The sequence below is a fragment of the Sorex fumeus genome, unplaced genomic scaffold (genome assembly GCF_029834395.1).
Source record: "Sorex fumeus unplaced genomic scaffold, SorFum_2.1 ptg000051l, whole genome shotgun sequence".
Taxonomy (NCBI): Eukaryota; Metazoa; Chordata; class Mammalia; order Eulipotyphla; family Soricidae; genus Sorex; species Sorex fumeus.
Window position 1 is genome coordinate 19,098,586 of NW_026606108.1, and position 26,139 is coordinate 19,124,724.

A 26,139-nucleotide genomic window follows, 5' to 3' on the forward strand; every position below is an offset into this window, starting at 1 on the left:
TTTCTAACTAAAACTATAGTGCTGGTATGTGTTCATGGAGTTCTGAATTATTAGGGTTAATTTTTAAAGTAGTTTATTAGTTAAGGAATAGCTTCAAAGTAATTTATCAATCAAGCAATAGCAATTTCAAAATGATGAATTTCCTGTGAATAGTTAGAAATCCATACTTTGCTTTCTATTGCATATTATAAACAAAGCATTTTTATTTCAACACTTACCGTATTTTATAATTGCAATTGTATAATTTTTTATTTTGATAAATTTACTATATTAATTTTTAAAGTAGTTTATTAGTTAAGGAATAGCTTTAAAGTAATTTATCAATCAAGCAATAGCAATTTCAAAATGATGAATTTCCTGTGAACAGTTAGAAATCCATACTTTGCTTTCTATTGCATATTATAAACAAAGCATTTTTATTTCATCACTTACCGTATTTCATAATTGCAATTGTATAATTTTCTATTTTGATAAATTTACTATATTATGACTTCAAGTTGAGGAATGAAATGATTATTTTATTCTGTGATAAGCAATTTTTTATAGTATGAAACTGTTAATGTTAAAAAAATTTAAAAGGGATTTGGAGTTTTTTTGTGTTTAATGATTTATATTAACTCAGATCAGAAAATCCAGATATTTCACTCTCTGCAGTAAAACTTCTATGAAAAGGAAAGTTTTGCATTCAGAATTTAGTAATTAATATGTTAATGCTGTCTTTAGCAAAGTAACATTTCCTAACCAGAAAAGGCATCAGTATAGTATTTAAAATTAAATCAAGCTGTTAGAAAAGATGAAGTCATGAAATTTACATACAAGTAGTACTACTACATAGAAAGTATCATGCTAAGTGAAATGAGTCAGAAAGAGAGGGACAGACATAGAAAGATGGCATTCATCTGGGGAACATAAAGTAAAAAAATAGGAGACTAACCCAAGAGTAGCCGAGATAAGTACCGGGAAGTTCGCTCCATGGCTTGAAGGCCAGATGCACATGCTAGGGGAGGTGGCAGCTCAGATAGAGAAGGGAGCACCAAATAAAGGGTGCTGGGAGCATCCTCCCAGGATGGGAGATTCATGCTGAAAGTAGGCTATGGACGGAACATGATTGCTACTCAGTGCCTCTTTTGCAAACCACAGCACCCAAAAGGAGAGAAAGAACAAAAGGGAAGGCTCAGCCACAGAGGTGGGGTGGGATGAGGGGGATGGGGGAGTTGGAGGGATACTGGGATCATTGGTGATGGAGAATGGGCACTGGTGGAGGGATGGGTACTCGATCATTGTATGACTGAAACCCAAGCACAAAAATTTACTGTATCTCATGGTGTTTCACTAATAAAAATTTTAAAAGAAATTAATTAATTAAATCAGTAGTTTAAAATGTTGGTGAAAGTGCTAATTATTTGACTGCAGAACTGAAAATACCTAGTTTTACTGGAAAAAGGAATTTTTTTATTAGTGTCCTTGGACAGACTTTATCAGATTTTGTCATTAATCCCCCCTTTGCTTGGGCCATATAATATAAATTTGAAAGTAAGCATTTTATTTATTTCCTGTTAGATAAGACAAATTAAGAGTAGACAAAATACAGAAAATCAAAAAAAACTAACTGTAATAAATAGGTATACTTAGGGGGCCAGAGCAAGAGTATAGCATTCCCTGACATCCCATATGGTCCCCTGAGCAACACCAAGGGTGGCCCTACAAAAAATGAGGAAAAAAAAAGAAAAAGAAATGAAATAGGTATGTTTAAATTTTAGGTACTCTTTCAGTATAAAACCTAATGATAACTAAATTTAAAAGAATGTAAACAACTTTATCATGCTCTGTATTCTGATGTTTCTGGCAGTCTACACACTGCAGCAAAATAGCTGTAACATTTTTTTATTCTGATTTAAGTACTTTCACATTGTTGTTCAAGGAGTACCAGAATTTTTTCCTGTTTTTTAATTTGAAACTTTCTTTATGTCCAGTGAAATAGCCCCTTTCACACCCTTATCTGTTTATAACCACCATTCATTATTTTGTTTTCACAGACTTGAATATTTATCTTTCTTGTGACTTATTTCACTTTCTTAAATATTGATTTATGTTGTAGGATGTGACAGGATTTCTGTCCTTTTTATGGCTGAAGTGTGTGTGTACCTATTCATTTCCTATTTTTTACCCCCTTCTCTTTTTTGGGTCACACCCTATGATGTTCAGCGGTTATCACTGTCTCTGCACTCAGGAATCAGTCCTGGCCATATTCAGAATAGAATGCTGGGGATCAAATCTGGGTCTGCCACATGCAAGGCAAATGCCCTACCCGCTGTTCTATCGCTCTATCCCCCTATTCATTCTCTTAATGTCGATTTTTACCTGACATTTTATGAAAAGAGCCCTTTGTGGCTTTTAGGGTTGTTGAAAATTAGTATTCTAGCACAGTTATCGTCAGAATTTTTTTTATTATATAATACTGTATGACTATGCTCAAGCAAACTCCCAATATATGTATATTTATAAATAAATGTACTATTGTTGTCATGGGCATTGAACATGGACATCTTTTGTTTTCTTTTTCTCCTTACATCTTTTGTCTTCATCTGTCTTTTTCTCTCTTCTTTCCCCTAGTGCCTTTTACCTTCCCACACACATTCCCTTTTTCTTCTCCACTACCTTAACCCTTTTCTCTTTTTTTCTTACCCCTTTTGTTAGAAAACAGATCTAGGCCCAGAAAGATGGTACAGTGTGTAGGGGGCTTGCTGGTTTGGCCCCCAGCATCCCATATTGTCCCCTGAGCCTACCAGGAGTGATTCCTGAGCCAGGTGTAACCCCCGACATTGCAGGATGTGGACCAAAAACAAGGAAACAAAAATAAGCCTCTGAATAGATGTTGTAATGCTTTGCTTTCATTCTCCAGTCATTTTGAGTATTTATTAGGTTGAAGTGATATTTTCTGTTATTTGGAACTGATTATTACTTTCTGTAAAGATATTTAGTGGGGGGGGCCAAGGGAGGCAGAGAGATTGTACAGCAGATAAAGTGCTTGCCTTGCATTCTGCCAACTGGGTTTGATCCCGGCATCCCATATAGTCGCCCGAGTTTTGCAAGGAGTGATCCCCGAGCACAGGGCCAGGAGTAAGCCCCGAGCACCACTTGTTGTGATTCCAAATTGCAAGATATTTATTGGTTTATTTTCATAGATATTTAAAAGCAGGTACAAGATATTGTGCAGGTTGATAATCCTAGGAAGACCATGAAGTCAGTCTTTATTATAAAGTCCAAATAGTTTCATCAACCACATAAACAGCCACATTATGTTTTATTATGAATTTTATTCTTGAGGATTAAGAAAATACACTAAATTCACTGGTCCTTTAATCTCTCATTTTGGTCTTTTCTTTATTGAAATTTTTGAAATTTATATTATTATTATCTTTTATACTATAGGTCCTGGCAGGCCATGCAATGCTTGGGATGGAACTCAGGGCCCTGCTCATGCTAGGCTTGCTCCACCCATAGGAGCTATGTCCCTGGCCTCAGCAGTTTCTTAGGGTACTAATATGATACTTCTCAATTTCGTTTTTCCTGAAATAACAAAGTTTTACTATTAAATTCAGCTTGGCTGTAGCTTGGTGTAAAATGCATGAGCATGCTGTTTATGCAAGCTGAATAGCTTAAAAAATAAAACATTATAAAGTTTGATTACAGCTTAAATATTTGGAAGGTAAGTAAATTCTTGCTGGAACCATTGGAGGAGTGTATTGGCATACCTTAATGTGGAGCAGTTGTCCATTAAACCATGCTTGTATCCAAGTGATTCTTGATACTGGTGATAAATGTCTTGTGATTTAATATTGATTAAAGATTTGTGATGTTGTTCTGTGCTTTTATCCTTCCTATCCTAAGGCTGCATAATAGAATACTGAAATGACATTAAATATTTAGAAGTTAAAACTGTAGAAATGATCATATTTCCTCCATTTCCATGTCTAGAAATATGAATCATTTAAGTGGTTTAAAGTGTTAGAATTTTTAGATTGTTTTTAATGAAAAAGGTACATATATAAAATATATATAAAGCATATATAAAATATATATGATTACTGCATATTCCCCTAAAGAATTATTGTCTTTAATTAGCAACTCATGTTTCCCCCCCCATAATATTTTTTTAAAACAATATACAATGATGCAGAAAACTTTCTATCATAGTCTTGGATAAATTGTGCACAAACATTAGGCAAATAATATTCTGTTACCTAAATAGTACAATAGAGAAGTCATCAGAGCCTGAGTAACAGATTGTGGTTAAAGTGTATATTATTCTAAAAGATTTCTTTTAAACTTCCTTGATCCCCGTTGATCGTCGATTTGCTCGAGCGGGCCCAGTAACGTCTCCATTGGAGACTTTGTTGTTACTGTGTCTGGCATATCGAATACTCTCGGTAGCTTGCCGGGCTCTCCGAGAGGGGCGGAGGAATCGAACTCGGGTCGGCCATGTTGGCCGCTTGTAAGGCGAACGCCCTACCCGCTGTGCTAGCGGGTTGGGCGTTCGCCTTACAAGCGGCCAACATGGCCGACCCGAGTTCGATTCCTCCGCCCCTCTCCTTGATCCATTTTCTCATTTTTATGATAATAACCTCAATTTTGTATAACTACTTTTATTTCACATTTGAGCTTATGTAAAAATAGGTGAAATCAGTTAAAATACTTTTTTGTTTTTTAATGCCGTGCTTCATTCTTACTAGTTTCTTCGCTAGTGGAAGAAGGAGAAAAACAGAACAAACGTTTCAGGACATCAAAAATGTCTTGCAGAGATTCTACCCCACAGACTTCTTCCTTACCATCTGTAAACCTGGAGTCACTGACAGTAAAAGAGAAATTCATCCCACCTGAGTTGAGTATCTGGGACTATTTCATAGCCAAGGTAATGTACTATCCAGATCAATATTTATATAGTCAAGTAGAATTAGAATTTTACCAATACCTCCTTCTTACAACCAAAATTCTCCCATTTCAGTAAATGGCAACTTCTTTATAGGTATTGAACCAGAAACCCAAAATGGTTTTGTTGTTGTTTTGTTTTTGCCTTGAAGTCACACATGGCGGAGCTAGGGACTACACTGGTTTGAGGTACTATGCAGTGTCAGGGATCAAAGTGGGTCCAGCTCTGTTACTTCTGTACTACCCTTCTACCGTCACTCTGGCCCCAACACAGAATCTTTTCCCTCTTTTCCCCTTGCTCTCCAGATTTGGCAGCAAAATCTTCAGGCAGCAATTTGTTATTTTTCTCCCTTTTTATCCCCAGTACCTATTTCCAGACAATTACATATTGCCTTTGCTAATATGTCAGTTTCTGTTCTTGCTGTTTGATTTTTTTTTCTCATGAGAGTGGCCATAGTAATATTCTTATAATCAGAACTTGTCTGCTCCTTAAAATCTTTACTGACTTTCCATTACAATCTTACTGTTATCTGCACAAATTCTACCTTGATTTGTCACCCACTGTTTTCTTCAACATTTCTCTTATTTCTTGTTTAGGTAGATTCAGTCAACCACTTTTTTTCCCCCCTACTAACTTTTCTCCATATAAAAAATCCTTTGTCTATTCTACTTCTACTGCCTAAAATGCTTTTCTTCCTGATATGCATTTCTCTTACATCTCACGTAAATGGTTACTGTCATTGTCACTGTCACTGTCCTTCCGTTGTTCATCGATTTGCTCAAGCGGGCCCAGTAACGCCTACATTGTGACACTTGTTACTGTGTTTGGCATATCGAATACGTCATGGGTAGCCTCCTGGGCTTGGCCAGGCAGGTGAGATACTCTCGATAGCTTCCCAGGCTCTCCAAGAGGGGCAGAGGAATCGAACCTGGGTCAGCCGGGTCAGCCGTGCAAGGTGAACACCCTACCTGCTGTGCTATCACTCCAGCCTATGTAAATGGTACTTTACAGAAATTATTGATCATCAGATTTTCTCCATTCTTGTTAGTATTCACTGTGTCTTTTTTATATCTTTGTAGCACAATAAACTTTATTTGGGGCTAGAACACCAGTACAGCGGGTAGGGCACTTGACTTGCATATGTCAACCCAGTTTCAATCTCTGGTACCCCTTATGGTCCTCCATACCCATAGGAGTAATATCTGAGCTTAGTGCCAGGAATATACTCTGAGGACAGCCAGGTGTGTCCCCCTAAAAATTAAAGTTTTATTTATTTGATTTTTTTGTTAATTTACATATTTTTTCAGTAATATGTAAGCTCTTTGGAAACAGTGACTGCCTATGTCTTAAAAATCCTGTCAGGTTTAGTTTTTGGCATATAATGGATACTTAATAAATTTTTGGCTGAATGGATAAATAAAGGGAAATTTTATTAAGTAATGTCAGAATCATAGTATGTAAAAAAAACCCCACATCAAGTAGTAGTTTGATTTCTTATAATTAATTGTCCAAAGTGAGATAAATTGATATTAGACTGTATAACTGAGTGTCATATAATTAAGTCATATAATTAAATTATAAATTCTTTTAATATTTTATTTTAGCCTTTTCTACCCCCTTCCCAAAGTAGAGTGGAATATGATTCAGAGGAGAGTCTGGAAAGTGATGAAGAGGAAGAAGATGATATTTCAGCTTCAGATTTTCATTTCCAAGAGCATTCTAATTCAAATTCATATAGGTATGGAATATTTATCATTAGGGTTTCTTTTAAAATTCTATATTCATTTAATGTTCATAATTATGAATGTGAAATTAATAACTTGTTAAATGTTAATTATAACTCAGATTTCTGTAGTTGAAATTGTTGCTCTTCTACACTTGTAAATAAATTTTTAACATATATTTTGTTGCTTTATTTTTAGTTGGTCATTGATGCGCTTGGCAATGGTACAGTTGGTGCTCAATAATTTGAAGACTTTCTATCCCTTTGCAGGTCATGACCTTGCAGGTAATAGCTAATAATATTGACTGCTCTGACTTTTGACTTGTTGTTGTATATTTTTTAACTTTCTATTATAGAAAGAAGTATCTTTTATATGTCATCTCCACATATTTCCTATATTGTTACATGCTAAGAAAACAGTTTTGAAGATACCAAACCAAATTCAGTCAAAAGTAGAGTTTGGAGGAATAGTGCAGTGGTTTAAAATACTTTCCTAGCCAGCTTATCAAATCCCTAGTGCCACCACATACACCAAGACATATGCCAGACAGCTCTGCTGTCTGTCATCCCCAGCCACCACACAGCAAGGTATATGTAAGTACTACAAAAAGAGGTGTAATGTGACCACCTCAACCCATCTCTGCCACCATCCCAGCACCCCCTTCCTACCCACTCCACACACAGAGGCACTGAGCACAACTAAAAAAGACGTGCCAGTGCCAAGGCCCAAAAGTATACCCCGGCCTTGTATGTGTGTGAACATCACATCAAGCACTACAACCAGAATGTGCAAGCTTCAACTAAAGCATGCAATCCTCAGACCTCAGCCAGAAATGTGTGAGCACCATGTAGATGTAAGATCCACATCGTCACATTAGCAACAGCATCAAAAAGGAAGGGAGAGGAAATAGTTTTTTTATAATCAATCAAAAGTAATAACTATAAGTAGTAACTTAAATCATTAAGTCTTAAATGATTATTGTAGTAGATCTTGTAGTAGAACTACAGTGTAATTTTGACTTAGATTGCTTTTTGTTGTCCTCAACCTTCTAGTTATCTTCAAATATTCTATAAGATAGATGATATCTTTCAACCTTTGATTTCTATTCTCATCTCTCTTACACTTCTGCCAAAATTCATTAGTCATTTTTATGTGATTCTATTATAATCTAGTTCTTTCAGGGCTGGGGATTGAATGATTTTACTGCAGAAGATAAATGTGGTCAATATTTTTTCCCCCTCTCAGAGCTCCCAGTCAGCTCACCACTTTGTCATGCAGTTCTAAAAACTCTTCAGTGTTGGGAACAGGTTCTTCTTAGGCGACTTGAAATCCATGGTGGGCCACCTCAAAACTATATTGCGAGTCATACCTCTGAAGAAAGTGTATCTGCAGGTCCAGCAATTCTTCGTCACAAAGCTTTACTAGAACCTACAAACACTCCTTTCAAGTAAGTCTTTCCATTTATACTATGTCATAGTATGAGTTTTCCTAAGTCAGAATGTTGTCTATAATAAAGAAAAAAGAAATTAAGTTCTTCTTTGTTTAATTTGTTTACTTATATCTGTATCTTCATATGATGCATATTGTAGTTCTGAGGTTAGCAAATATTTCCTGCAAAGATCTAGATAATAAATATTTTATGTTTTGCAACAATATAATCCTTGTTGCAACATTAAAAAAAATATTTTTGGGGAGGTTTTTGGGTTTTTTTTTTTTGGCCTCCCAAGCAGTGTGCAGGAGTCCTGAGGCCACTCCTGGTGATTGGGGCCAGCTGTTCAGTAGAGGTATGGGAATGTACTACTGCAGAGCCCTGGAATTCCAGAGATTACCCAGACCACCCTAGTATTGCTTGGAAGCTTTCAAGGTCACACAGAGAAGTGCTGGGATGACGGGGGCTTCTAGGTCAGTACACAGTGATGCTTGGGGGCCCACATGGTGCCCCAGGCTAGAGAGATAGTACATTAAACTGCCATTATAGAGTTAAAGCAACAATAGTTTGTAAATGGGTATGACTGTGATTTAATAAATTTTGTTTTTTTCTTTCCAGTTTTTATTTAGCACAGTGATTTATAATATTGTTAATAGTGTTCCAGGCAACTCCACAACCACCACCACCAGTTTATCAAGGTCCTCTCTCACCATACTTTCCACCTCCTTGGCTAACTCATGTTTTAAAACAACTTACTATGGTTTGGGTCACATGCTTAGATTATTATTAATGCTTATGGTTTTGTTGTACAGTTATTTCAATTCACCATCACTAGTAAAGTGCCCAAGACCCACTTGGACATCATCTTCATCTCATCATCCAAAATCCATCCCTCCACCTCCTTTCCCCGCCCCCCCCCAACATACACACACTCACACACTCCCCTCCCCCGCTCTTCCCCTGCTCCTTATCATTCTCCATTCTGAGATCTAGGCTCCTAATGGTGCTTCCAATATTCCCAGCCAACTGGGCAGACTTCAGTGCAAGGATCCTGTGGTGCTGGGGACCCCAGAGCCACTCTAGCAATGCTGATGGGACTTCCAGGGCTGGGGATTGAATGATGGTTTGACCTCTATACTGCCACTCTTTGGATCACACTTTTTCATTTTAATGTTACCTTTGCCTGGTTTTTCAACTAAAATAGCAGAGTCCATTTTAAGAGATAAGAGATACACAAAACCTAAACTCCACTCTTCACTGAGCTTTTAAGAAAAAGGTTGCCAACTGCCGTGCTGGATAAATGTTTCCCAAAGTAAATTATACTGCCAACACAAGAGGCTCAGGGTGGATCCAGGGGAACAGTATCATCCTTCAGTACAATTGATGGGCACTTTCTGTTTTTTTCATTTAAAAATGTAAATTTCCAGGGGCCATGGGGGAGTGATTTTTTTTTTCCTGAAAATGGGATGGTAGGCCAAATAACTTTGGGATCTTCTAATCTAAGTGATATGGTCTAATTTTGTTATACTATTATAATTATTTTTGTTTAGTTTTATATGGAAATGTGTTCAAGTTAATAACCCCAAAGAAAATATATAATTTGTATACTCTGTTTTTCTTAGATCCAAACATCACCTAGCACTGTCTGTGAAGAGACTTTGGCAGTTTTTGGTGAAGCAGGAAGAAATTCAGGAAACATTTATCAGAAATATATTCACAAAGAAAAGATGTTTAAATGAGGTCTGTATTTACTATTTTATTATTAAAGACTTTTGTATGTATATAACCATGAGAAACTTGTGTTTTACAGGTTTTTAGAAACTTACTTTTCTATCAGATATTTTTTTGCAATTAATAGAAAAATGATTGAAAATGACAATAAATAATCACTATTTTTCTAAATCTATTTAACTCCAAGTAACTAATTCAGTGTTATTTTGGCTTTTTCCTCTCAAAAAAGATAGTGTTTGAGTTGAGTGTTTTATTTCTGTGATTTAAGTTGTTCTTATCACCATTTAAGAAGCAAAGTAGACATTTTCTATGATTTTTATGTAATAGTTAAAAGAAATTTATCTTAAAATTTTAATTGAAAATTAAATATAGGAAACATTTCAATTTGTACATTTGTACTGTCCTTAGTTGATTGTACCTTGATATTATTCTCATAATGTTTACTTTTTTAGTGTTGGTAAAATGTATGTTTGATATACAGAGAAGTTGTACCTTAATTTAAACCAACATATTCCTTTTTAATTTGAGATTGTGGTATTATTAAAAGATGTTTTTTTTGTGACTAGAGGGAGACAGTACAGTGGTTAAGGTGTATTCCTTCCTTGCAGCCAACCCCAGGTCAGTTCCCAGCAACACATGTATATTTTCCTGAGAATCACTATACTAAGTATTGCCAGGGTAATCACCAGCACTGCATGGCCCCAGCAGCACCTCGGCCTGAGCATCACTGCATCCTTGAATTCTTCCATTGAACCACCAGCCTGGTTGTGTGAAAATTTCAGGGAGTGACCCTACACCGCCTGAATACCACTTAGGAGAACCCAAGCCCTTCACCCGCCCCCACCACCCCCCCCACAAAAAATCATGGGAGTTTACTGTCTTTATTTGCTTAAAAAATAAAAGTGGAAGATTAACAGTATATCATTTTTTTTGAGAGATGGTTTGTTTTGGGGGACCACATCCATCTATACTTGGGTTATTACTGGCTCTGTTCTCAGGGGTCACTCTTGGCCTGCTTGGGGACCATATGGGATGCCAGGGACTAAACCTGGGTTAGGCACATGGTAAGCAAGTGCCCTGCCTGCCGCACTATTGCACCAACCCCTGTAGGTCATATTTTAAGAAATAATGAATCACTCTGAAAGCAAACCTTGTGTGGTTTTTGAAATGGGATTAAAAAGAAAACTCTTATAATTAACTAAGGGTCTAGAATGTCTTTTTAGTAAAATAAGTTAGAAAAAGTAATATGTCATTTTATTTGTAAAAGGGAAATAACCTATAATTTATTGTCTTTAATTTTTTAGAAATCACCAAATGAAGTATATTTATATTTGCATTAGATTATGAAATTATTAAAGATTACTAATTGATGTACTATTACTATTTGCTGGATTAGGAAAATACTCAAATTAGGAAACCAGGGAATAGAACATAGAGTGTTTATACCAATTTTTATGTGAACTTTAGGCATGTAATAGATAAGACAGTGTACAAATAAATATTTTTGTTTATATTTGATAAGCTATATCTTAGCATATGAATTATCATTAAAACTACTCAAGAAAAAATTTTGATAAATAAGATTAAAAATGCATTTTCTAAAATATATCAGATCTATCTATTTGTACAGTCATGGTTTTTAAGCATTAAATTTCTTGAGGTAACAGTAGTGTATAAGAGTGCAAAAGCTTTAAAGTTTTGCAGATACACTGTAACATTTGCTCAAGCAGAAACCAGTAACGCCTCACAACAAATTGTGAGACTTGTTGTTACTGTTTTTGACATATTGAATACATCACAGGTAGCTTGCTAGGCTTTGCCATGCGGGCGAGATACTCTTGGTAACTTGCTGGGCTCTCCAAGAGGGGCATCAAACCCGGATTGGCCGCGTGCAAGGCAAATGCCCTACCCGCTGTGCTATTGCTCCAGCCCAAGGAAAAAAGGAGTGTGAAATATTATTATAATATACTATAGACTAAAATTTAAAGTATTTTGGATATAACTGCTAACTCTCCATCACAATAGCTTTTTTTTTTTTTTTTTTTTTTTTTTTTTTGCTTTTTTGGTCACACCCAGTGATCCTGAGGGGTTACTCCTGGCGGTACTTGGGGGACCATATGGGATACCGGGGATTGAACCTGGTCGGCTGCATGCAAGGAAAACACCCTACCCACTGTACTATCACGTCATTTCCCACCTCCCACCTCCCACCGCCATCACAATTCTTAAGTCCCTGCCCCTCTACTCTCTGCCATTGGGTGACCTCAGTTCTATTGTCAAAAAAACTAAGGATTGGTTTTTATTGGATATTGCCTACTTTTTTTTTGTTTTATCATATTTATTTTAAATATATTGTTGCATCAAATAAGTTTTACTTATTAAAGCATTCTGATAATAATAAAGCACGAATGACATTGTTCAGCAACAAACGTATGTTTATTGTACTTGTATTACTTTAGCTGGAGTGATAGCACAGTGGTAGGGCGTTCGCCTTACAAGCGGCCAACATGGCTGACCCGAGTTCGATTCCTCTGTCCCTCTCAGAGAGCCCGGCAAGCTACCAAGAGTATCTTGCCCGCACGGCAGAGCCTGGCAAGCTCCCCGTGATGTAGTCAATATGCCAGACACAGTAACAACAAAGTCTCCAATGGAGACGTTACTGGGCCCGCTCGAGCAAATCGACGATCAACGGGAGGGCCTTTACCTTACCTTTACCTTATTACTTTAGTTTCTCTGTTTGCCTTACAAATAAAGTTATACTTTTGGCATATGAATTTCAAGTACAAAATAACTTTTTAAAGCTTTTCCATGTTTGGTTAATACAGCCATAAAATAAAAACACTTCTGAGATATTTAATGTCTAAGAAATGAAATAGGTCAAAAACAAAAAATACTGTACCATTAGTTGTCTGTCTGAATCAGACTCAGTAAAGTTATAGATTAACATCATTATCAGGATACATAAGAAAAAAGCAGATAAAATATTGGATATATTAATTTAACTGCATCTTCTTAATTGCTATAGCTTAGCCTAATTTTTCTAGCTGTTTCTTTTTATATATATATTTTTTTTGGCTTTTTGGGTCACACCTGGTGATGCTCAGGGGTTACTCCTGGCTCATGCACTTAGGAATTACTCCTGGCTGTGCTTGGGGGACCATATGGGATGCTGGGAATTGAATCCGGGTTGGCCATGTACAAGGCAAATGCCCTACCCCCTGTGGTATTTTTCTAACCCTTCTAGCTGTTTCTTGACTAACTTAAAAACTTTGAAGTTATTTTGTATTGTAATTATTAATCAAAAGAATGAATATAAGTATTGATAAATACTTTATAACCATTGTTAAGCTTAGTTTCTTCTGAATCTTAGTTGTTATTTACAAATTTATCATCCATTTCTTTTTAATAGAACAATTATACTGAAAATAGTTGGGTCCTAGTCACCATAACTTTTTAAATGGTTACAATGTAGATGCATGGTAAGACCTATATTTTGGGTGGGAGATAATAGTTCCTATTTTGAAATTAGTTTTTTTATTTGATCATTTCTTTTTTTTTAGTAAAGAAGGGTAGTTTTTATTGAATGAAACTTGCTTAGAAAGATATGAGAGAAGAGAAGGAGAGGAAGTGTGTGTTCAGGAAAAAAAGAATTATATTTGTTCAAGACAACACAGGCTTCTCCAGAATAGAAATAAGCAAGCAAAGAAACAGAAAAGCAAGTGAGGTCCCTGCTCAAGGGAGAACTTGGGCTTGAAGAGCAAGCCCTGTTGCCCTATTTCTTTATGTGTTTGAAAGGATAGTATTAGTTTTTTTATATTAAATTCCCAGTATATCCTTCGATCTTTACTATATAATGTAGTTGGCTGATATTGTGTGCACTTTTATTTATTTTAGTTTTGGAGCCATACTTCCTACCTCTGAGCTCAGGGATCGCTCCTGGCAGATTTGGGGTTCCAGGGATGGAATCTGGGACAGCTACATGCAAAGCTAGCTCTATACTCACTATATTGTTGCTTTGGCCCCATGAATCATATGCATTTTTTAAATAGAAGGTTTACTGGTTTTTACATTTATTAGGAAATTAAGTACAAAATTCTGCAGATTTATTCTGAATAGAAAAAATAGTTTGCAGCTGTCACCTTTATCCCTAATTCCTTTTTCTATATTCTTTCATTTTTCTGAGAGAAACTAATAGATTTGAAAGCTACTCTTTCTTTGAAAAGTATCAGTATTTCCTTTTAAGATGTATGCATGCCTCTCAGCATTTCATGTGATGTTTCTGGCTAATTCAGAAGGATAGAATTAGAAATGTAGAAATCAAAAATTTATACTTTTAAGTAAGTTTGGACTGAATCTTACTTCAGTATCAACATTTCAAAAATAAGCTGTGCACATAAAAAAGTTCTTAGGAAGTAGAATAAAATTGACATTGGTGGTTAAGGGATTAAGTTTTTCCATTCTGTGCACCCACCCATACTTTTTTTAGATATATGAAGCTGGAAAACTAAGAACTCCAGTGTTATTTTGTTATAAATTTGACTTAAAATATAATTTTAGAAAATATCCCTGGTATTTTGCATATTTCAATTCGTCTTTACTCTGTGTCATGTGGTTATTCTTTCTTGATGAAGTCTTTAGAGGACCACTGTGAAACCATCAAAAATTCTATGTTGGAGGAGCCAAACATCAAAAAGGTACAAAAGATCATTCAACTAAATTAGAAATTGCATTCTTTAACAGTAAAACCAAAATGTTTACATTTACTTTGCACTCGACTTAGTTTCTAGTGGGATTAAATTACTTGTCTCATAAATTCTCTTCTTATTTCCACAAGTTACATACTATAATCATATTCCTATTTTATGAATGAAAGAATGCAATTTTAATGGGAGTTGAATGCATGTTGTTTTGGCTACAGATTGTTATGAGTAAATATAAAAAACACAACTAAAGTTCTTAATAAAATGCAGTTATAGTAGCCATCATTTTTGTAGTTAACATCAAATGCGATTGTTATACAGAATGGATTTTACTGAAAGGAGTAAAGTACATTTCCTTGTACATAATAACTATTCGGTAATCATTAAAAAAGAGCATAGAGGGTGGGAATTTGTACAATTAACAAAATAACTCCAAAGTGTTTTTGGTAAAATACGACTTTTTATTCAATTGATACTTAACTCTTTATATATATATATTTTTTCTGTGTTTCATTGATGTAATCTCAAGAGTAATTTTAGGGGGAAAATTTCTCAAAAATAATCTAAGTTTATTAATTTCATGATTTTCTCTTACCCAAAAGAAAATTTCAGTAAAATAGGAAAAACAATTCATGAATTAATTTAAAAGACAGATTTTGTATTAAGTGTATTTCATAACTAAAACTAAATTAATAAAATCCACACATACATTTCTGGTGGCCTTTTGAGAATATAATTCAAACTTTTAATAATATTCCTTGCCTGGGTAACCATATATTACTATAGTCTACACATGATCAGGATTTCTATATCAAAATACATCCTGTTTGGTTGACATCATAACCATTTGTGGTCACAGTTTTTCAAACTATTGCCAGTTCTAAGTAGCTTTATTAAATATACCCAGTTTAAAACACCTGTGCCTAGTTAGGTACAGAGGTGTAGCTCCATGGTAGAGTACTTATTTGCCTTGAGAGAGATCGAGAGAGAGAGAGAGAGAGAGAGAAAGAGAGAGAGAGAGAGAGAGAGTGTGTGTGTGTGTGTGTGTGTGTGAGAAACCCTGGCTTAAGTCCCTGGGACTGAAGAGGGAAAAACTACAACTGCATATGTTTAAAGTGTAAGATTTGACTTGTTGTGGCATATGTGTACACTCATGAAACCATCTTTACAGTCAAGATAACATATCCATTAAGCCACAAACATTAATCCCTTAGAATTTATTGTGTAGAATTTCATTTTTTAACTATTTGCTATGGATTAATAGTTGATCTTTTTACATTTAGAGCTACTTCAAATAAGATTACTTTAAACATTTCATGTATAAGAAGTTTCTTTGTATGGGCATGTGCTTTCATTTTTCTCATGTACATGCCTTGTAATTTAATAGTTAAGGTTATATATATGTTTTTTAATTCTTATTTTAAAAATTAAAGTATTTTGCAAACACAGTTTATCAAACACTATAGGAAGGTTTTCAGTTGCTCATCATTAATACTATGTCTGATCAGACATTTTATTTTAGCTCATTTAGTAGGTATATAGTTGCAGTTCATTGTGATTTTTAATTTGCATTGGGTATCTTTTTAGGAGATTATTGCCATTTGTATAGTTTTTTTAAATTATCTTTTTAAATGCCATACCTATTTTTTATTGGGGTTGGTTTTTTGTAATTGTAACAAGTCCTTCATAAGTTTTTAAAAATTGTTTTCTCTATGTCTATTCACTTCTCTTTATGTTCTGTTTGTAGTCCACTGATCTTTATATTCTATTTGTAATTTCCTTTAAGCCACTAATTTGACACACTGGTCTCATCAAAATGTGTTCTATGAATAGATTTTCATATAATTTTTTTTTGTTTTGGGGCCACACCCAGCCATGATCAGGACTTTCTCCTGGCTCTGTACTCAGGGATCACTTCTGAGGAGCTCAGGGTACCATATGTAGTGCTGCGCTTTTAACTGAGGTTGGTCACCTGCAAGGAAAGTGCTCTACCCACTGTACTATTGTTCTGGCCCCCATAGTTACTATTTTTTTAAATACCCATGACAACTTTTTTTTTAACCCTCTAGTGAAAAAGATTGTCTCTTCCTCTCCTGAAATGCTTTTTATTTCTCTCATTTACCTTCAGATAATTCTTATACAGGTCATTCACATTATTAAGAAACAATGGATCTCGTGCTGATTCAATAAAAAAAGAAAAGAGAAACAGTGGGGAGGAGGGGAGAGAGAGAGAGAGAGAGAGAGAGAGAGAGAGAGAGAAGAGAGAGGGAGGAGAGAGAGGAGACTTATAAATTGAAAAAACTTTTTTTTCCTTGAAGCAGTACTGGCTTATAACATATATAGGGTTCGACTGTACAACCTTTTAAATCAACATCCTTTTAAGTCAACATTAAATTTAAATCTTTTAAATCAACATTGTTTGCTAACAAAACTCTAGTTTCTACATGTCACTGTAAGAAGAATGTGTTTTAAAGTTTGTACTTGCAATGTTTTTTCCCCTTACATACTTATTTTTAAATAAGCTCTGCAAGTAAAATTGATGTTTTCTCCCACATACCTATCACCCACCCAACCATTACCAATAAATAGCATATCCCTATATTCCAGGAAAATAACATTAATCATTTCCAAATTCTCCAAACATAGTAGTCAACACTTAGTACTTGAGATACCAAGCACTCAATTGGAATTTTATCATAGAATTCCAAAAGAGCTACAATTTCAAGTTTTCCTTAGAAAAGACCTTGACCCTTAAATACATCAAAATGTTATACACTGAACATCTTTTGAGTTTGTAACAAATTTACATATTAGCTTGAGTATGTTTGAAATATCCACATACTGTGTATTTTTTTTTTTGTTTTGTATGGGGTTATTTTGGTTATCTTGTAAGTTTCAAGTTCACAGTTGAAATAACTTTTAGTAGCAATAATTATTAACCCTACTCATTTTTGTGGTCAAATAGTAGATAGACTTTAGACATTTTTGTGTATGTGATGTTTTCAATTAAATTCTGCAAGAAGAAATATTGATTTATGCTAATAAAATTAATAACTTCTGTACTAAACAATAAGTTGTAAAGTTTCTTACAATAATTATTTTTGTTTTGACTCCACTCCCAGCAGTGCTCAGGGTTTCAGGGCTCTTTGCTCAGGATCACTCCTGGCAATGTTCTGAGAACCTGGGGTGCCAAGGATCAAACCCAGCTTGGTCTTTCTTATGCAAGGCAAAAGTCCTACCTGCTGGACTACTGCTTCAGTCCCAGTAATTTATTTTTAAAAGGTTGAAAGTTAGGGAATATAAAATGAATATTTTAAAGATTGCATATGTTAAGCAATATTTCTGACTTAATAATTGCCTCTTTGTTTTACTTCTTTATTTATTTATTCATTTATTTATTGCTTTATGAGTTGCACCCAGTGATGCTCAGGGGTTATTCCTGGCTCTAAATCCACCAGAATTACTCCTGGTGGTGCTGGGAGGACCATATGGGATGTTGAGGGTCGAATCCGGGTCGGCCTTGTACAAGGCAAACGCCCTATCAACTGTACTGTCACTCTGGCCCAACTTCTTTATTTTAGTAAATGATTTTATACAGTATTCTGATTTCAGAGTTGTCATGATATTCCTCATGATTTTGTCATGATAAGACAAAATTCTAATACATGTTTTTCAAATAAAGTACAGTGATTTGTGACTTAACTAGCTACTAAAATGACTACTGACTGAAAAATTACTTTGCCTTTCAAAATTTCAGTTTTTCTCCATTAGTAAAAGTTAACTATAGATTAGGAATCAGCAGATTCTGTTTAAATGATTAAATCTAACCTGTGTTTTTATAAGATGTGAACTAAGAAAATTACTTTTTATGAGGTTAAAAAATGGTACTAAAGTGATTATATATGATCTTTTACATCTAAAATTAAAAATCTAGCATTTTAATATTTATAAAATGTTACAAAAAGATTAGAATATGAAGGAACATAATAAATTTTACTTTAACAAATGGATTGTCTTGATAATTTAACTAAAAAATAAGCAGTTAAGGAAGTTGTGTATATATCAACAATCATTTTATATGTGAGGTTTAATATCTTACAAATTTTTCTTATTAATAATAACATCAAATATTTGGGATTAAGATAGCTGAAAATTTATTAAAATTATGAAGATACCTCAATGGATAGCATAGTTTTTCTCTGTTAGTAAAATGACTATATTTTTTATATGTTTCTCTGTTTAGATAGAAGCAGATTTGGGATACCCTGGAGGTAAAGCAAGAATTATACATAAGGAATCTGATATCATTACAGCTTTTGCTGTTAATAAAGTAAGTACATATTTTTATTTGATTATTAAGTGTTCATAACTGGAAATGTCTCTTGTGTCCATTAATTTGGTAACAGTATTTCTCTTCCCTTAAGCTACTTGCCACTCTTTAAATTGCTATCTGAATGATTTTTTTTTATTTTTCAAATTGTATTCATTGCTAATTTATTCATCTTTGAATATCAGGTAAGATATTTTATTATACAGAGTGAAGTGTCAAGTGTTTGTATGCAATAACCTTTTTTTTTTTAAATTTTTATTAGTGAAACACCATGAGGTACAGTTGTAGACTTACAAATTTCTGTGCTTGGGTCTCAGTTATACAATGATCGAGTACCCATCCCTCCACCAGTGCCCATTTTCCACCACCATGGATCCCAGTATCCCTCACCCCCCCCCCCCCAAACCCCTATCCCACCCCTCTTCTGTGGCATGGCATTCCCTTTTGTTCTCTCTCCCCTTTGGGGGGCTGTGGTTTGCAAAACAGGCGTTGAGTGACAGCATGCATCTCCCATCCTGGGAGGATCCTCCCAACACCTTTTATTTGGTGCGCCCTTCTCTGTCTGAGCTACCTTTTCCCCGAGCATATGTGGCTGGCCTCCAAGCCATGGAGCAAAATTCCTGGTACTAATCTCGGCCATTCTTGGGTGTTAGTCTCCTATTTTGTTACTTTATGTTCCCCAGATGAATGCAATCTTTTTATGTCTATCCCTCTCTGTTTGACTCATTTCGCTTAACATTGATACTTTCTGTGTAGTACCACTTGTATGTAAATTTCATGACTTCCTCTTTTCTAACAGCTACATAGTACTCCATTGTGTAGATGTACCAAAGTTTCTTTAACCAATCATCTGTTCTCGGGCACTCAGTTTTTTTCCAGATTCTGGCTATTTTAAAGAGTGTTGCAATGAACAGACAAGTGCAGATGTCACTTCAACTATACTTTTTTGCCTCTCCAGGATATATTCCCAGGAGTGGTATTGCTGGGTCAAATGGGAGCTCAGTTTCTAATTTTTTGAGAATCGTCCATACTGTTTTCCAAAAGGGCTGAAACAGTCGGCATCCTCACCAGCAGTGAAGGAAGGTCTCTTTCTCGTCACATCCACACCAACACCGGTTTCTTTTATTCTTTTGGATGTGGGCCAGTCTCTGTGGTGTGAGACAATATCTCGTTTTGATCTGCATCTCCCTGATGATTAATGATGTAGAGCATTTTCTCATGTGCCTTTTAGCCATTCGAATTTCTTCTTTGAGAAAGTTTCTCTTCATTTCAGCACCCCATTTTTTGATGGGGGTTGGATGTTTTCTTCTTGTGGAGTTCAACCAGTACTTTGTATATCCTTGATATCAACCCCTTGTTCGTGTGTATTGGGCGAATATCCTTTCCCATTCTGTAGACTGTCTCTGTATTTTGGTCACTGTTTCTTTTTGAGGTGCAGAAACTTCTTAGTTTAAGATAGTCCCATTTGTCTATCTCTGTTTTCATTTGCTTGGCCAGTGCCGTGACATCTTTGAAAATACCATTAGCTTCAGTATCATGGAGGGTTTTGCCAACCTTTTCTTCAATGTACCTTATGGATTCTGGTCTGACGTTGAGGTCTTTAATCCATTCTGATCTTAGTTTTGTACATGGTGCTAGGCAGATATCTGAGCCATTTTTTTGCATGTAGCTGTCCAATTTTGCCAGCACAATTTGTTAAAGAGGCTTTCCTTGCTCCACTTCACATTTCTTGCTCCCTTATCAAAGATTAAATGATCATATGTTTGAGGGGAGATGTCAGTATATTCAACCCTGTTCCATTGGTCTGCAGCTCTGCCTTTGTTGCAGTACCATGCTGTTCTAATTATTACTGCTAGTAGTAGAGTTTGAAGTTAGGGAGGTTGATTCCTCCCATTTTCTTTTTCCCAAGAATTGCTTTAGCTATTCGTGGGGGCTTATTGTTCCATATGAATTTCAGGGTTGTTTGCCCCATTTCTTTGAAGTATGTCATGGGTATCATTATACGGATCACATTGAATTTGTACAGTGCTTTGGGAAGTATTGCCATTTTGACAATGTTAATTCTCCCCATCCATGAGCAGGGAATATCTTTCCATTTTCTCGTGTCCTCTTTTATTTCCTGAAGTAGCATTTTGTAGTTTTCTTTGTACAGCTCCTTTACTTCCTTAGTTAAGCTGATTCCTAGGTACTTGATTTTTGGGGGCACAATTGTGAACGGGATTGGTTTTTTTCACACACTTTCTTCTCTCTATTTGCATATAGGAAAGCCATGGATTTTTGGGTATTGATTTTATAACCTGCAACTTTACTATACAAGTCTATTGTTTCTAGTTTTTTGGTAGAGGTTTTAGGGTTCTCTAAGAATAGTATCATATCATCTGCCAATAGTGACAGCTTGATTTCTTCCTTTCCTACCTGGAGGCCCTTAATATCTTTTTCTTGCCTAACCACTATTGCAAGTACTTCCAGTACTATATTGAACAACAGTGGAGAGAGTGGGAATCCTTGTCTCATCCCTGATCTTAGAGCGAAAGTTCTCAGTTTTTCCCCATTGAGGATGATGCTTGCTGTAGGCTTGTGGTAGATGGCTTTTATTATATTGAGGAAAGTCCCCTCTGTACCCACTTTGGCGAGAGTTTTTATCATAAATGGGTACTGGATCTTAAATGCTTTCTCTGCATCTATTGATAATGGTCATATGGTTTTTATCTTTTCTTTTGTTGATATGATGGATAATGTTGATTGATTTCTGAATGTCAAACCATCCTTGCATCCCTGGGATGAGTCCCACTTGGTCATGGTGTATGATCTTTTTGAGAGTTGTTGAATTCTATTTGCTAGTATTTTGTTGAGAATCTTCTCATCCGTGTTCATCAGGTATATTGGCCTGTAGTTTTCTTTTTTGTGATGTCCTTGTTTCCTTTTGGTATTAGAGAGATACGGGTTACATAGAAACTATTTGGGAGAGTTTCTGTTTCTTCAATTTCCTGGAAAACCTTGAGAAGAACTGCAATAGGTCCTCTTTAAATGTTTGGAAAAATTCGCTAGTGAATCCATCTGAACCTGGGCTTTTGTTTTTGGGAAGACTTTTGGTAACAGTTTCAATTTCCTTGATGTTAATAGGTCTATTCAGGTACTCTAGATCTTTTTGATTCAGCTTTGGGAGATTATAGGAATCCAGGAATTAATCCATTTCTTCTAGATTCTCTTGTTTCATGGCATACAGACTTTCAAAGTAGTCTCTGATGATCTTTTGAATTTTTTTTGGTTTCTGTTGTGATATACCCCTTCTCATTTCTGATTCGGTTTATTAGGGTTCTCTCTCTCTCTCTTTGTGAGTCTTGCTAGTGGTTTATCTAGTTTATTTTATCAAAGAACCAGCTCTTGGTTTCATTGATCTTTTGGATTGTTTTTTTGGTTCCCATGTCGTTCGTTGATTTCTGCTCGAAGTTTTATGATCTCTTTCCTTCTGAATGATTTGGGATCCTTTTGTTGATCTTTTTGTAAGATCTTGAGCTGTGAAGTCAAGTTGTTTATGTCAGTCCTTACTTCCTAGAAATGCTTGCAGAGCTATGAATTTTCCCCTCAGCACAGCTTTAGCTGCAACCCATAGGTTCTGGTAGCTCGTGTCTTCATTCTCATTTGTTTTCAGGTATTTTTTTAATTTCGTCCTTGACTTCCTTCCTGACCCACTCGTTCAACATTGAGTTGTTTAATTTCCAGGTGTTTGATTTGGTTCTCTGTGCCTGTGTATGATTCACTTCTATCTTCAGTGCATCGTGGTCTGAAAAGATTGTTGATACTGTTCCTATCTTCCTGATTCTATACGGTATGTTTTGTGACCTAGCATATGGTCTATTTTGGAAAATGTCCATGTGCACTGGAGAAGAATGTGTATTCTTTCTTTTGGTGGTGTAGAGCCCTGTATAGGTCTATAAGCCCTCTCTCTTCTGTTTCTTCCTTCAGAGCCAATGTTTCCTTGCTGAGTTTTGTTCTTGTTGATCTATCCAGACGTGATAAGGTGATGTTAAAGTCTCTGGCTACTATTGTGTTGCTAGCAATGTCCTCCAAATCTGTTAGCAGTTGCTTTTAAATATTTAGCTGTTCCTTCATTGGGTGCATATACATTTAAGAGTGTGATTTCCTGTTGTATGTATCTGTTGATGAATAGAAAATGACCTTCACTGTCCCTTCTCATCTTTTCCGACCTGAAATTTATGTTGTGGATACTAGTATGGCTACGCCAGCAATTTTGAGGGAGCTGTGTGCTTGCAGGATTGTTTTCCATCCTTTAACTTTGAGTCTGTGTTTGCTCTGACTGTTCAGATGAGTTTCTTGTAGGCATCAGAATGTTGGGTTCTGTCTCTGAATCCATTTTGCCAGTCTGTGTCTCTTAATTGGTGAATTTAGACCATTGACGTTGAGAGAGATTATTGTTATAGGATTTTGTGTCATCTTTCTGTAAGGGTGTGTTGTGCTTGTAGGTTTGTCTTGTCTTATAGTAGCCCCTTCAGCCCTCCTTTTAGGTTTGGTTTTGAGTCTATGAAGTTCCTGAGCTGCTGTTTATCCAGAAAATAGTGTACTGTTCCTTCGAGTTTGAGTGAGAGTTTAGCCGGATAGAGAATTCTTGGTGAAGCATTCATTTCAGTGAGTTTTTTCACTATATCCCACCATTGCTTTTGGGCTTGTGGGTTTCCTCTGATAGGACTGCTATGAATCTAAGGGGTGCACACTCCTTTGTATGTGATTTCCTTCTTTGACCTTGCTGCTTGCAGTATTGTGTCTCTTATCTGCAGCATCTGCTTTAGAGATGTATCTTTTAAAATCATAGATGCTTAAATTTTCGTGACATGAATATGATGCAACATTTAATCAACTATTTTAGTTGGTGTGTGATATATTTCCCCAACCTGTTTTCTACCTCTATGCTTGTTTTTTTTTTGTTTGCTTTTAGTTTGGAGAACATACCCAGTGGTGTTCAGGGCTTATTCCTGGCAATACTATCTCTCTAGCCCCTACGCCCCTACACTTTTTTTTTTTTGACACTTGCTAGGTCAAAGACAGCATGAAAGTGGTTATCTTAATTAAATAATTGACCATTATTTCTTTGGTTCAGTATACCTTGTCTTCCTCACCTTTCTGGTGATCCTATTTTGAGTCTACTTCTACAGATCTGAACTGTGCCTAACTGGGACAGAGTACTTTTGTAGTTGACTAGAGATGGTACTGGGAGACGATAGTAATACATGCACTGCCATTAATAGCTTTCTAGTTTTTAGAATACAAACATCTTAGAGTTCAAGCTGATTATTATACTTCAGTTATTAAAATGAATTTAAAATATTCATTTGTGAGAAAGCTATATGTAATGCATTAAAATTATAATTTCCAGAGCCTATTTGATAATTTCATCTTTTTAAAGTAACCCTTAGACACCTTGTGATTTTTTTTTTTCACTTAAAAATTACTGATGCTAGGACAAAAAGATAGTATAGGGGTGAAGGTGCTTGCCTTGCTTGTGGCCAACCCTGGTTCAATCCCCAGCACCCCACATAGTCCCCCAAGCACCACCAAGAGTAATACCCTGAGCTGCCAAGTGTCGCCTAAAACCCCAAAGAAAGAAAGAAAGAAAGAAAGAAAGAAAGAAAGAAAGAAAAGAAAAGAAAAAATACCTTACTGATATTAAAGAGGCAAAAAATTACTATATGATTTATTTTCCAGGCAAATAGAAACTGCATAGCAATTGCATCAAGCCATGATGTTCAAGAACTGGATGTTTCTGGAATTCTGGCTACACAGATCTATACATGGGTAGATGATGATACAGAAATGGAAACCAAAGGGTACACATCCTTATTCTTTATTATTATTAATTTTATTAACAATTCTTCCATCCCCCTTCCCTTTATTACTGTTCTTGTGATGACTGAGGGTTACGCACATGCCTAGCACTAGTATTTCCACATTTGTACCTGTGGTGCTTTCCAAGCAACGTATACCAGTTCGCAGAGCTCACACACCCAGCCTTAGTTTCCATTGTAACTAAAGGTTTGCATTCCTTTAGTTGTGTGGTTTGTACATGTGCTTATCAGGGGTCACTGTCTTTACTTGAGACTCTTATTCTGTTGTAATGCTTACGTGGAGTTGCTCACGCATATTGTCTCCAGGGGTTGCACATCCCAGTATGAAACTTGCACAGATATTTTTTCCCCATTTCCCATTTCTCTGGGCCTCCTACCCATCTGTGGTGCTCACGCACACATGGCTTTGGAACAACCAGAAAGCATAAGTGGCACTAGGGACCACAGACACTAGAGCTGCCAAGATTGTCCTCAGCAACTGTTGTGTCAGTACTAGGTAAGCATTTGAACTTGTGCTCATACACTTGAAAGACAGGCATTCTAAGCCACTGTACTATTCCTTCAGGACCTGTACTTTATTCCTTTTAACCAGTAGCATTGCAATACAAATGATTTTATCAACAGAACTATAACTTGGTAAAAGTTATACTACTACTTGAAGTAGTGTTCTGAACCATTACTATAAGCAAGACTGAAAGCTAGTAAGTTCGAGTCAAGAATTGGTGGAAGTGTCTTTAAAGGAAGGAATGAGGGCCGTGGGATAAGTAATGTCTAGAATGCCTGCCTTGCTCTAAGGTTGTGAGAGCAGTTTCTGCACTGAGCATGATCCTGAGCATTTTGTCCGTGATCTCTGATTTGTGGCCACACCAAAGCCAGGTGCGTATGATCACCACAACTGAAAATATGCAAGCCCTGCAAGCACCAAAACTGAATGTGCAGATGCCATAACGATGCTTAGGTTTGTTCCCTGGTCAGTGTGACAACATTAACAGAAGGAAGAAAAGGGAACCAAATATCAAAGATTATAGTGGGGGTGGAAAGGAGGTAATTGAGAGTTAAAGGAGAATAAATGAGGGAATCTAAAATTATTCAAATACAAAATTGTTGTCTGTTATTTAGGAATTGGGCTGGAGCAATAGCACAGCGGTAGGATGTTTGCCTTACACGCAACCAACATGGCCAACCTGAATTTGATTCCTCCGCCCCTCTCGGAGAGCCCGACAAGCTACCGAAAGTATCACGCCTGCATGGCAAAGCCTGGCAAGCCACCCATGGCGTTTTCAGTGTGCCAAACACAGTAACAACAAGTCTCAAAAAAATGGAGATGTTACTGGGCCCGCTCGAGCAAATTGAACAACGGGAGGACAGTATTCTACTTAGGAGTTAAGAGGCAAAGAAAATAAAATTTTTGCAGGCAGGAGGCTTCTAAGCTGT

The 26,139-nt window shown here is 36.0% G+C and overlaps 1 protein-coding gene across 3 annotated transcripts in view; it reads left to right on the forward strand.

Annotated features, from left to right (window-relative positions):
* The window catches only part of DMXL1 (Dmx like 1), a 148,239-nt gene that overhangs the window by 87,081 nt on the left and 35,019 nt on the right, over nucleotides 1–26,139 (forward strand). For 2 of the 3 annotated variants that reach the window (XR_008793898.1, XM_056124859.1), the window contains exons 29-36: nucleotides 4,734–4,912; nucleotides 6,535–6,668; nucleotides 6,853–6,938; nucleotides 7,900–8,101; nucleotides 9,706–9,823; nucleotides 14,446–14,508; nucleotides 18,758–18,844; nucleotides 24,566–24,687. Coding sequence is in view for 2 of the 3 variants with exons in the window: in XM_056124859.1 (XP_055980834.1) it covers nucleotides 4,734–4,912; nucleotides 6,535–6,668; nucleotides 6,853–6,938; nucleotides 7,900–8,101; nucleotides 9,706–9,823; nucleotides 14,446–14,508; nucleotides 18,758–18,844; nucleotides 24,566–24,687 (991 nt within the window). In the remaining variant the exon portion in view is untranslated. The remainder of the gene's footprint in view (nucleotides 1–4,733; nucleotides 4,913–6,534; nucleotides 6,669–6,852; nucleotides 6,939–7,899; nucleotides 8,102–9,705; nucleotides 9,824–14,445; nucleotides 14,509–18,757; nucleotides 18,845–24,565; nucleotides 24,688–26,139) is intronic. The other variant, XM_056124860.1, reaches the window with a different exon arrangement.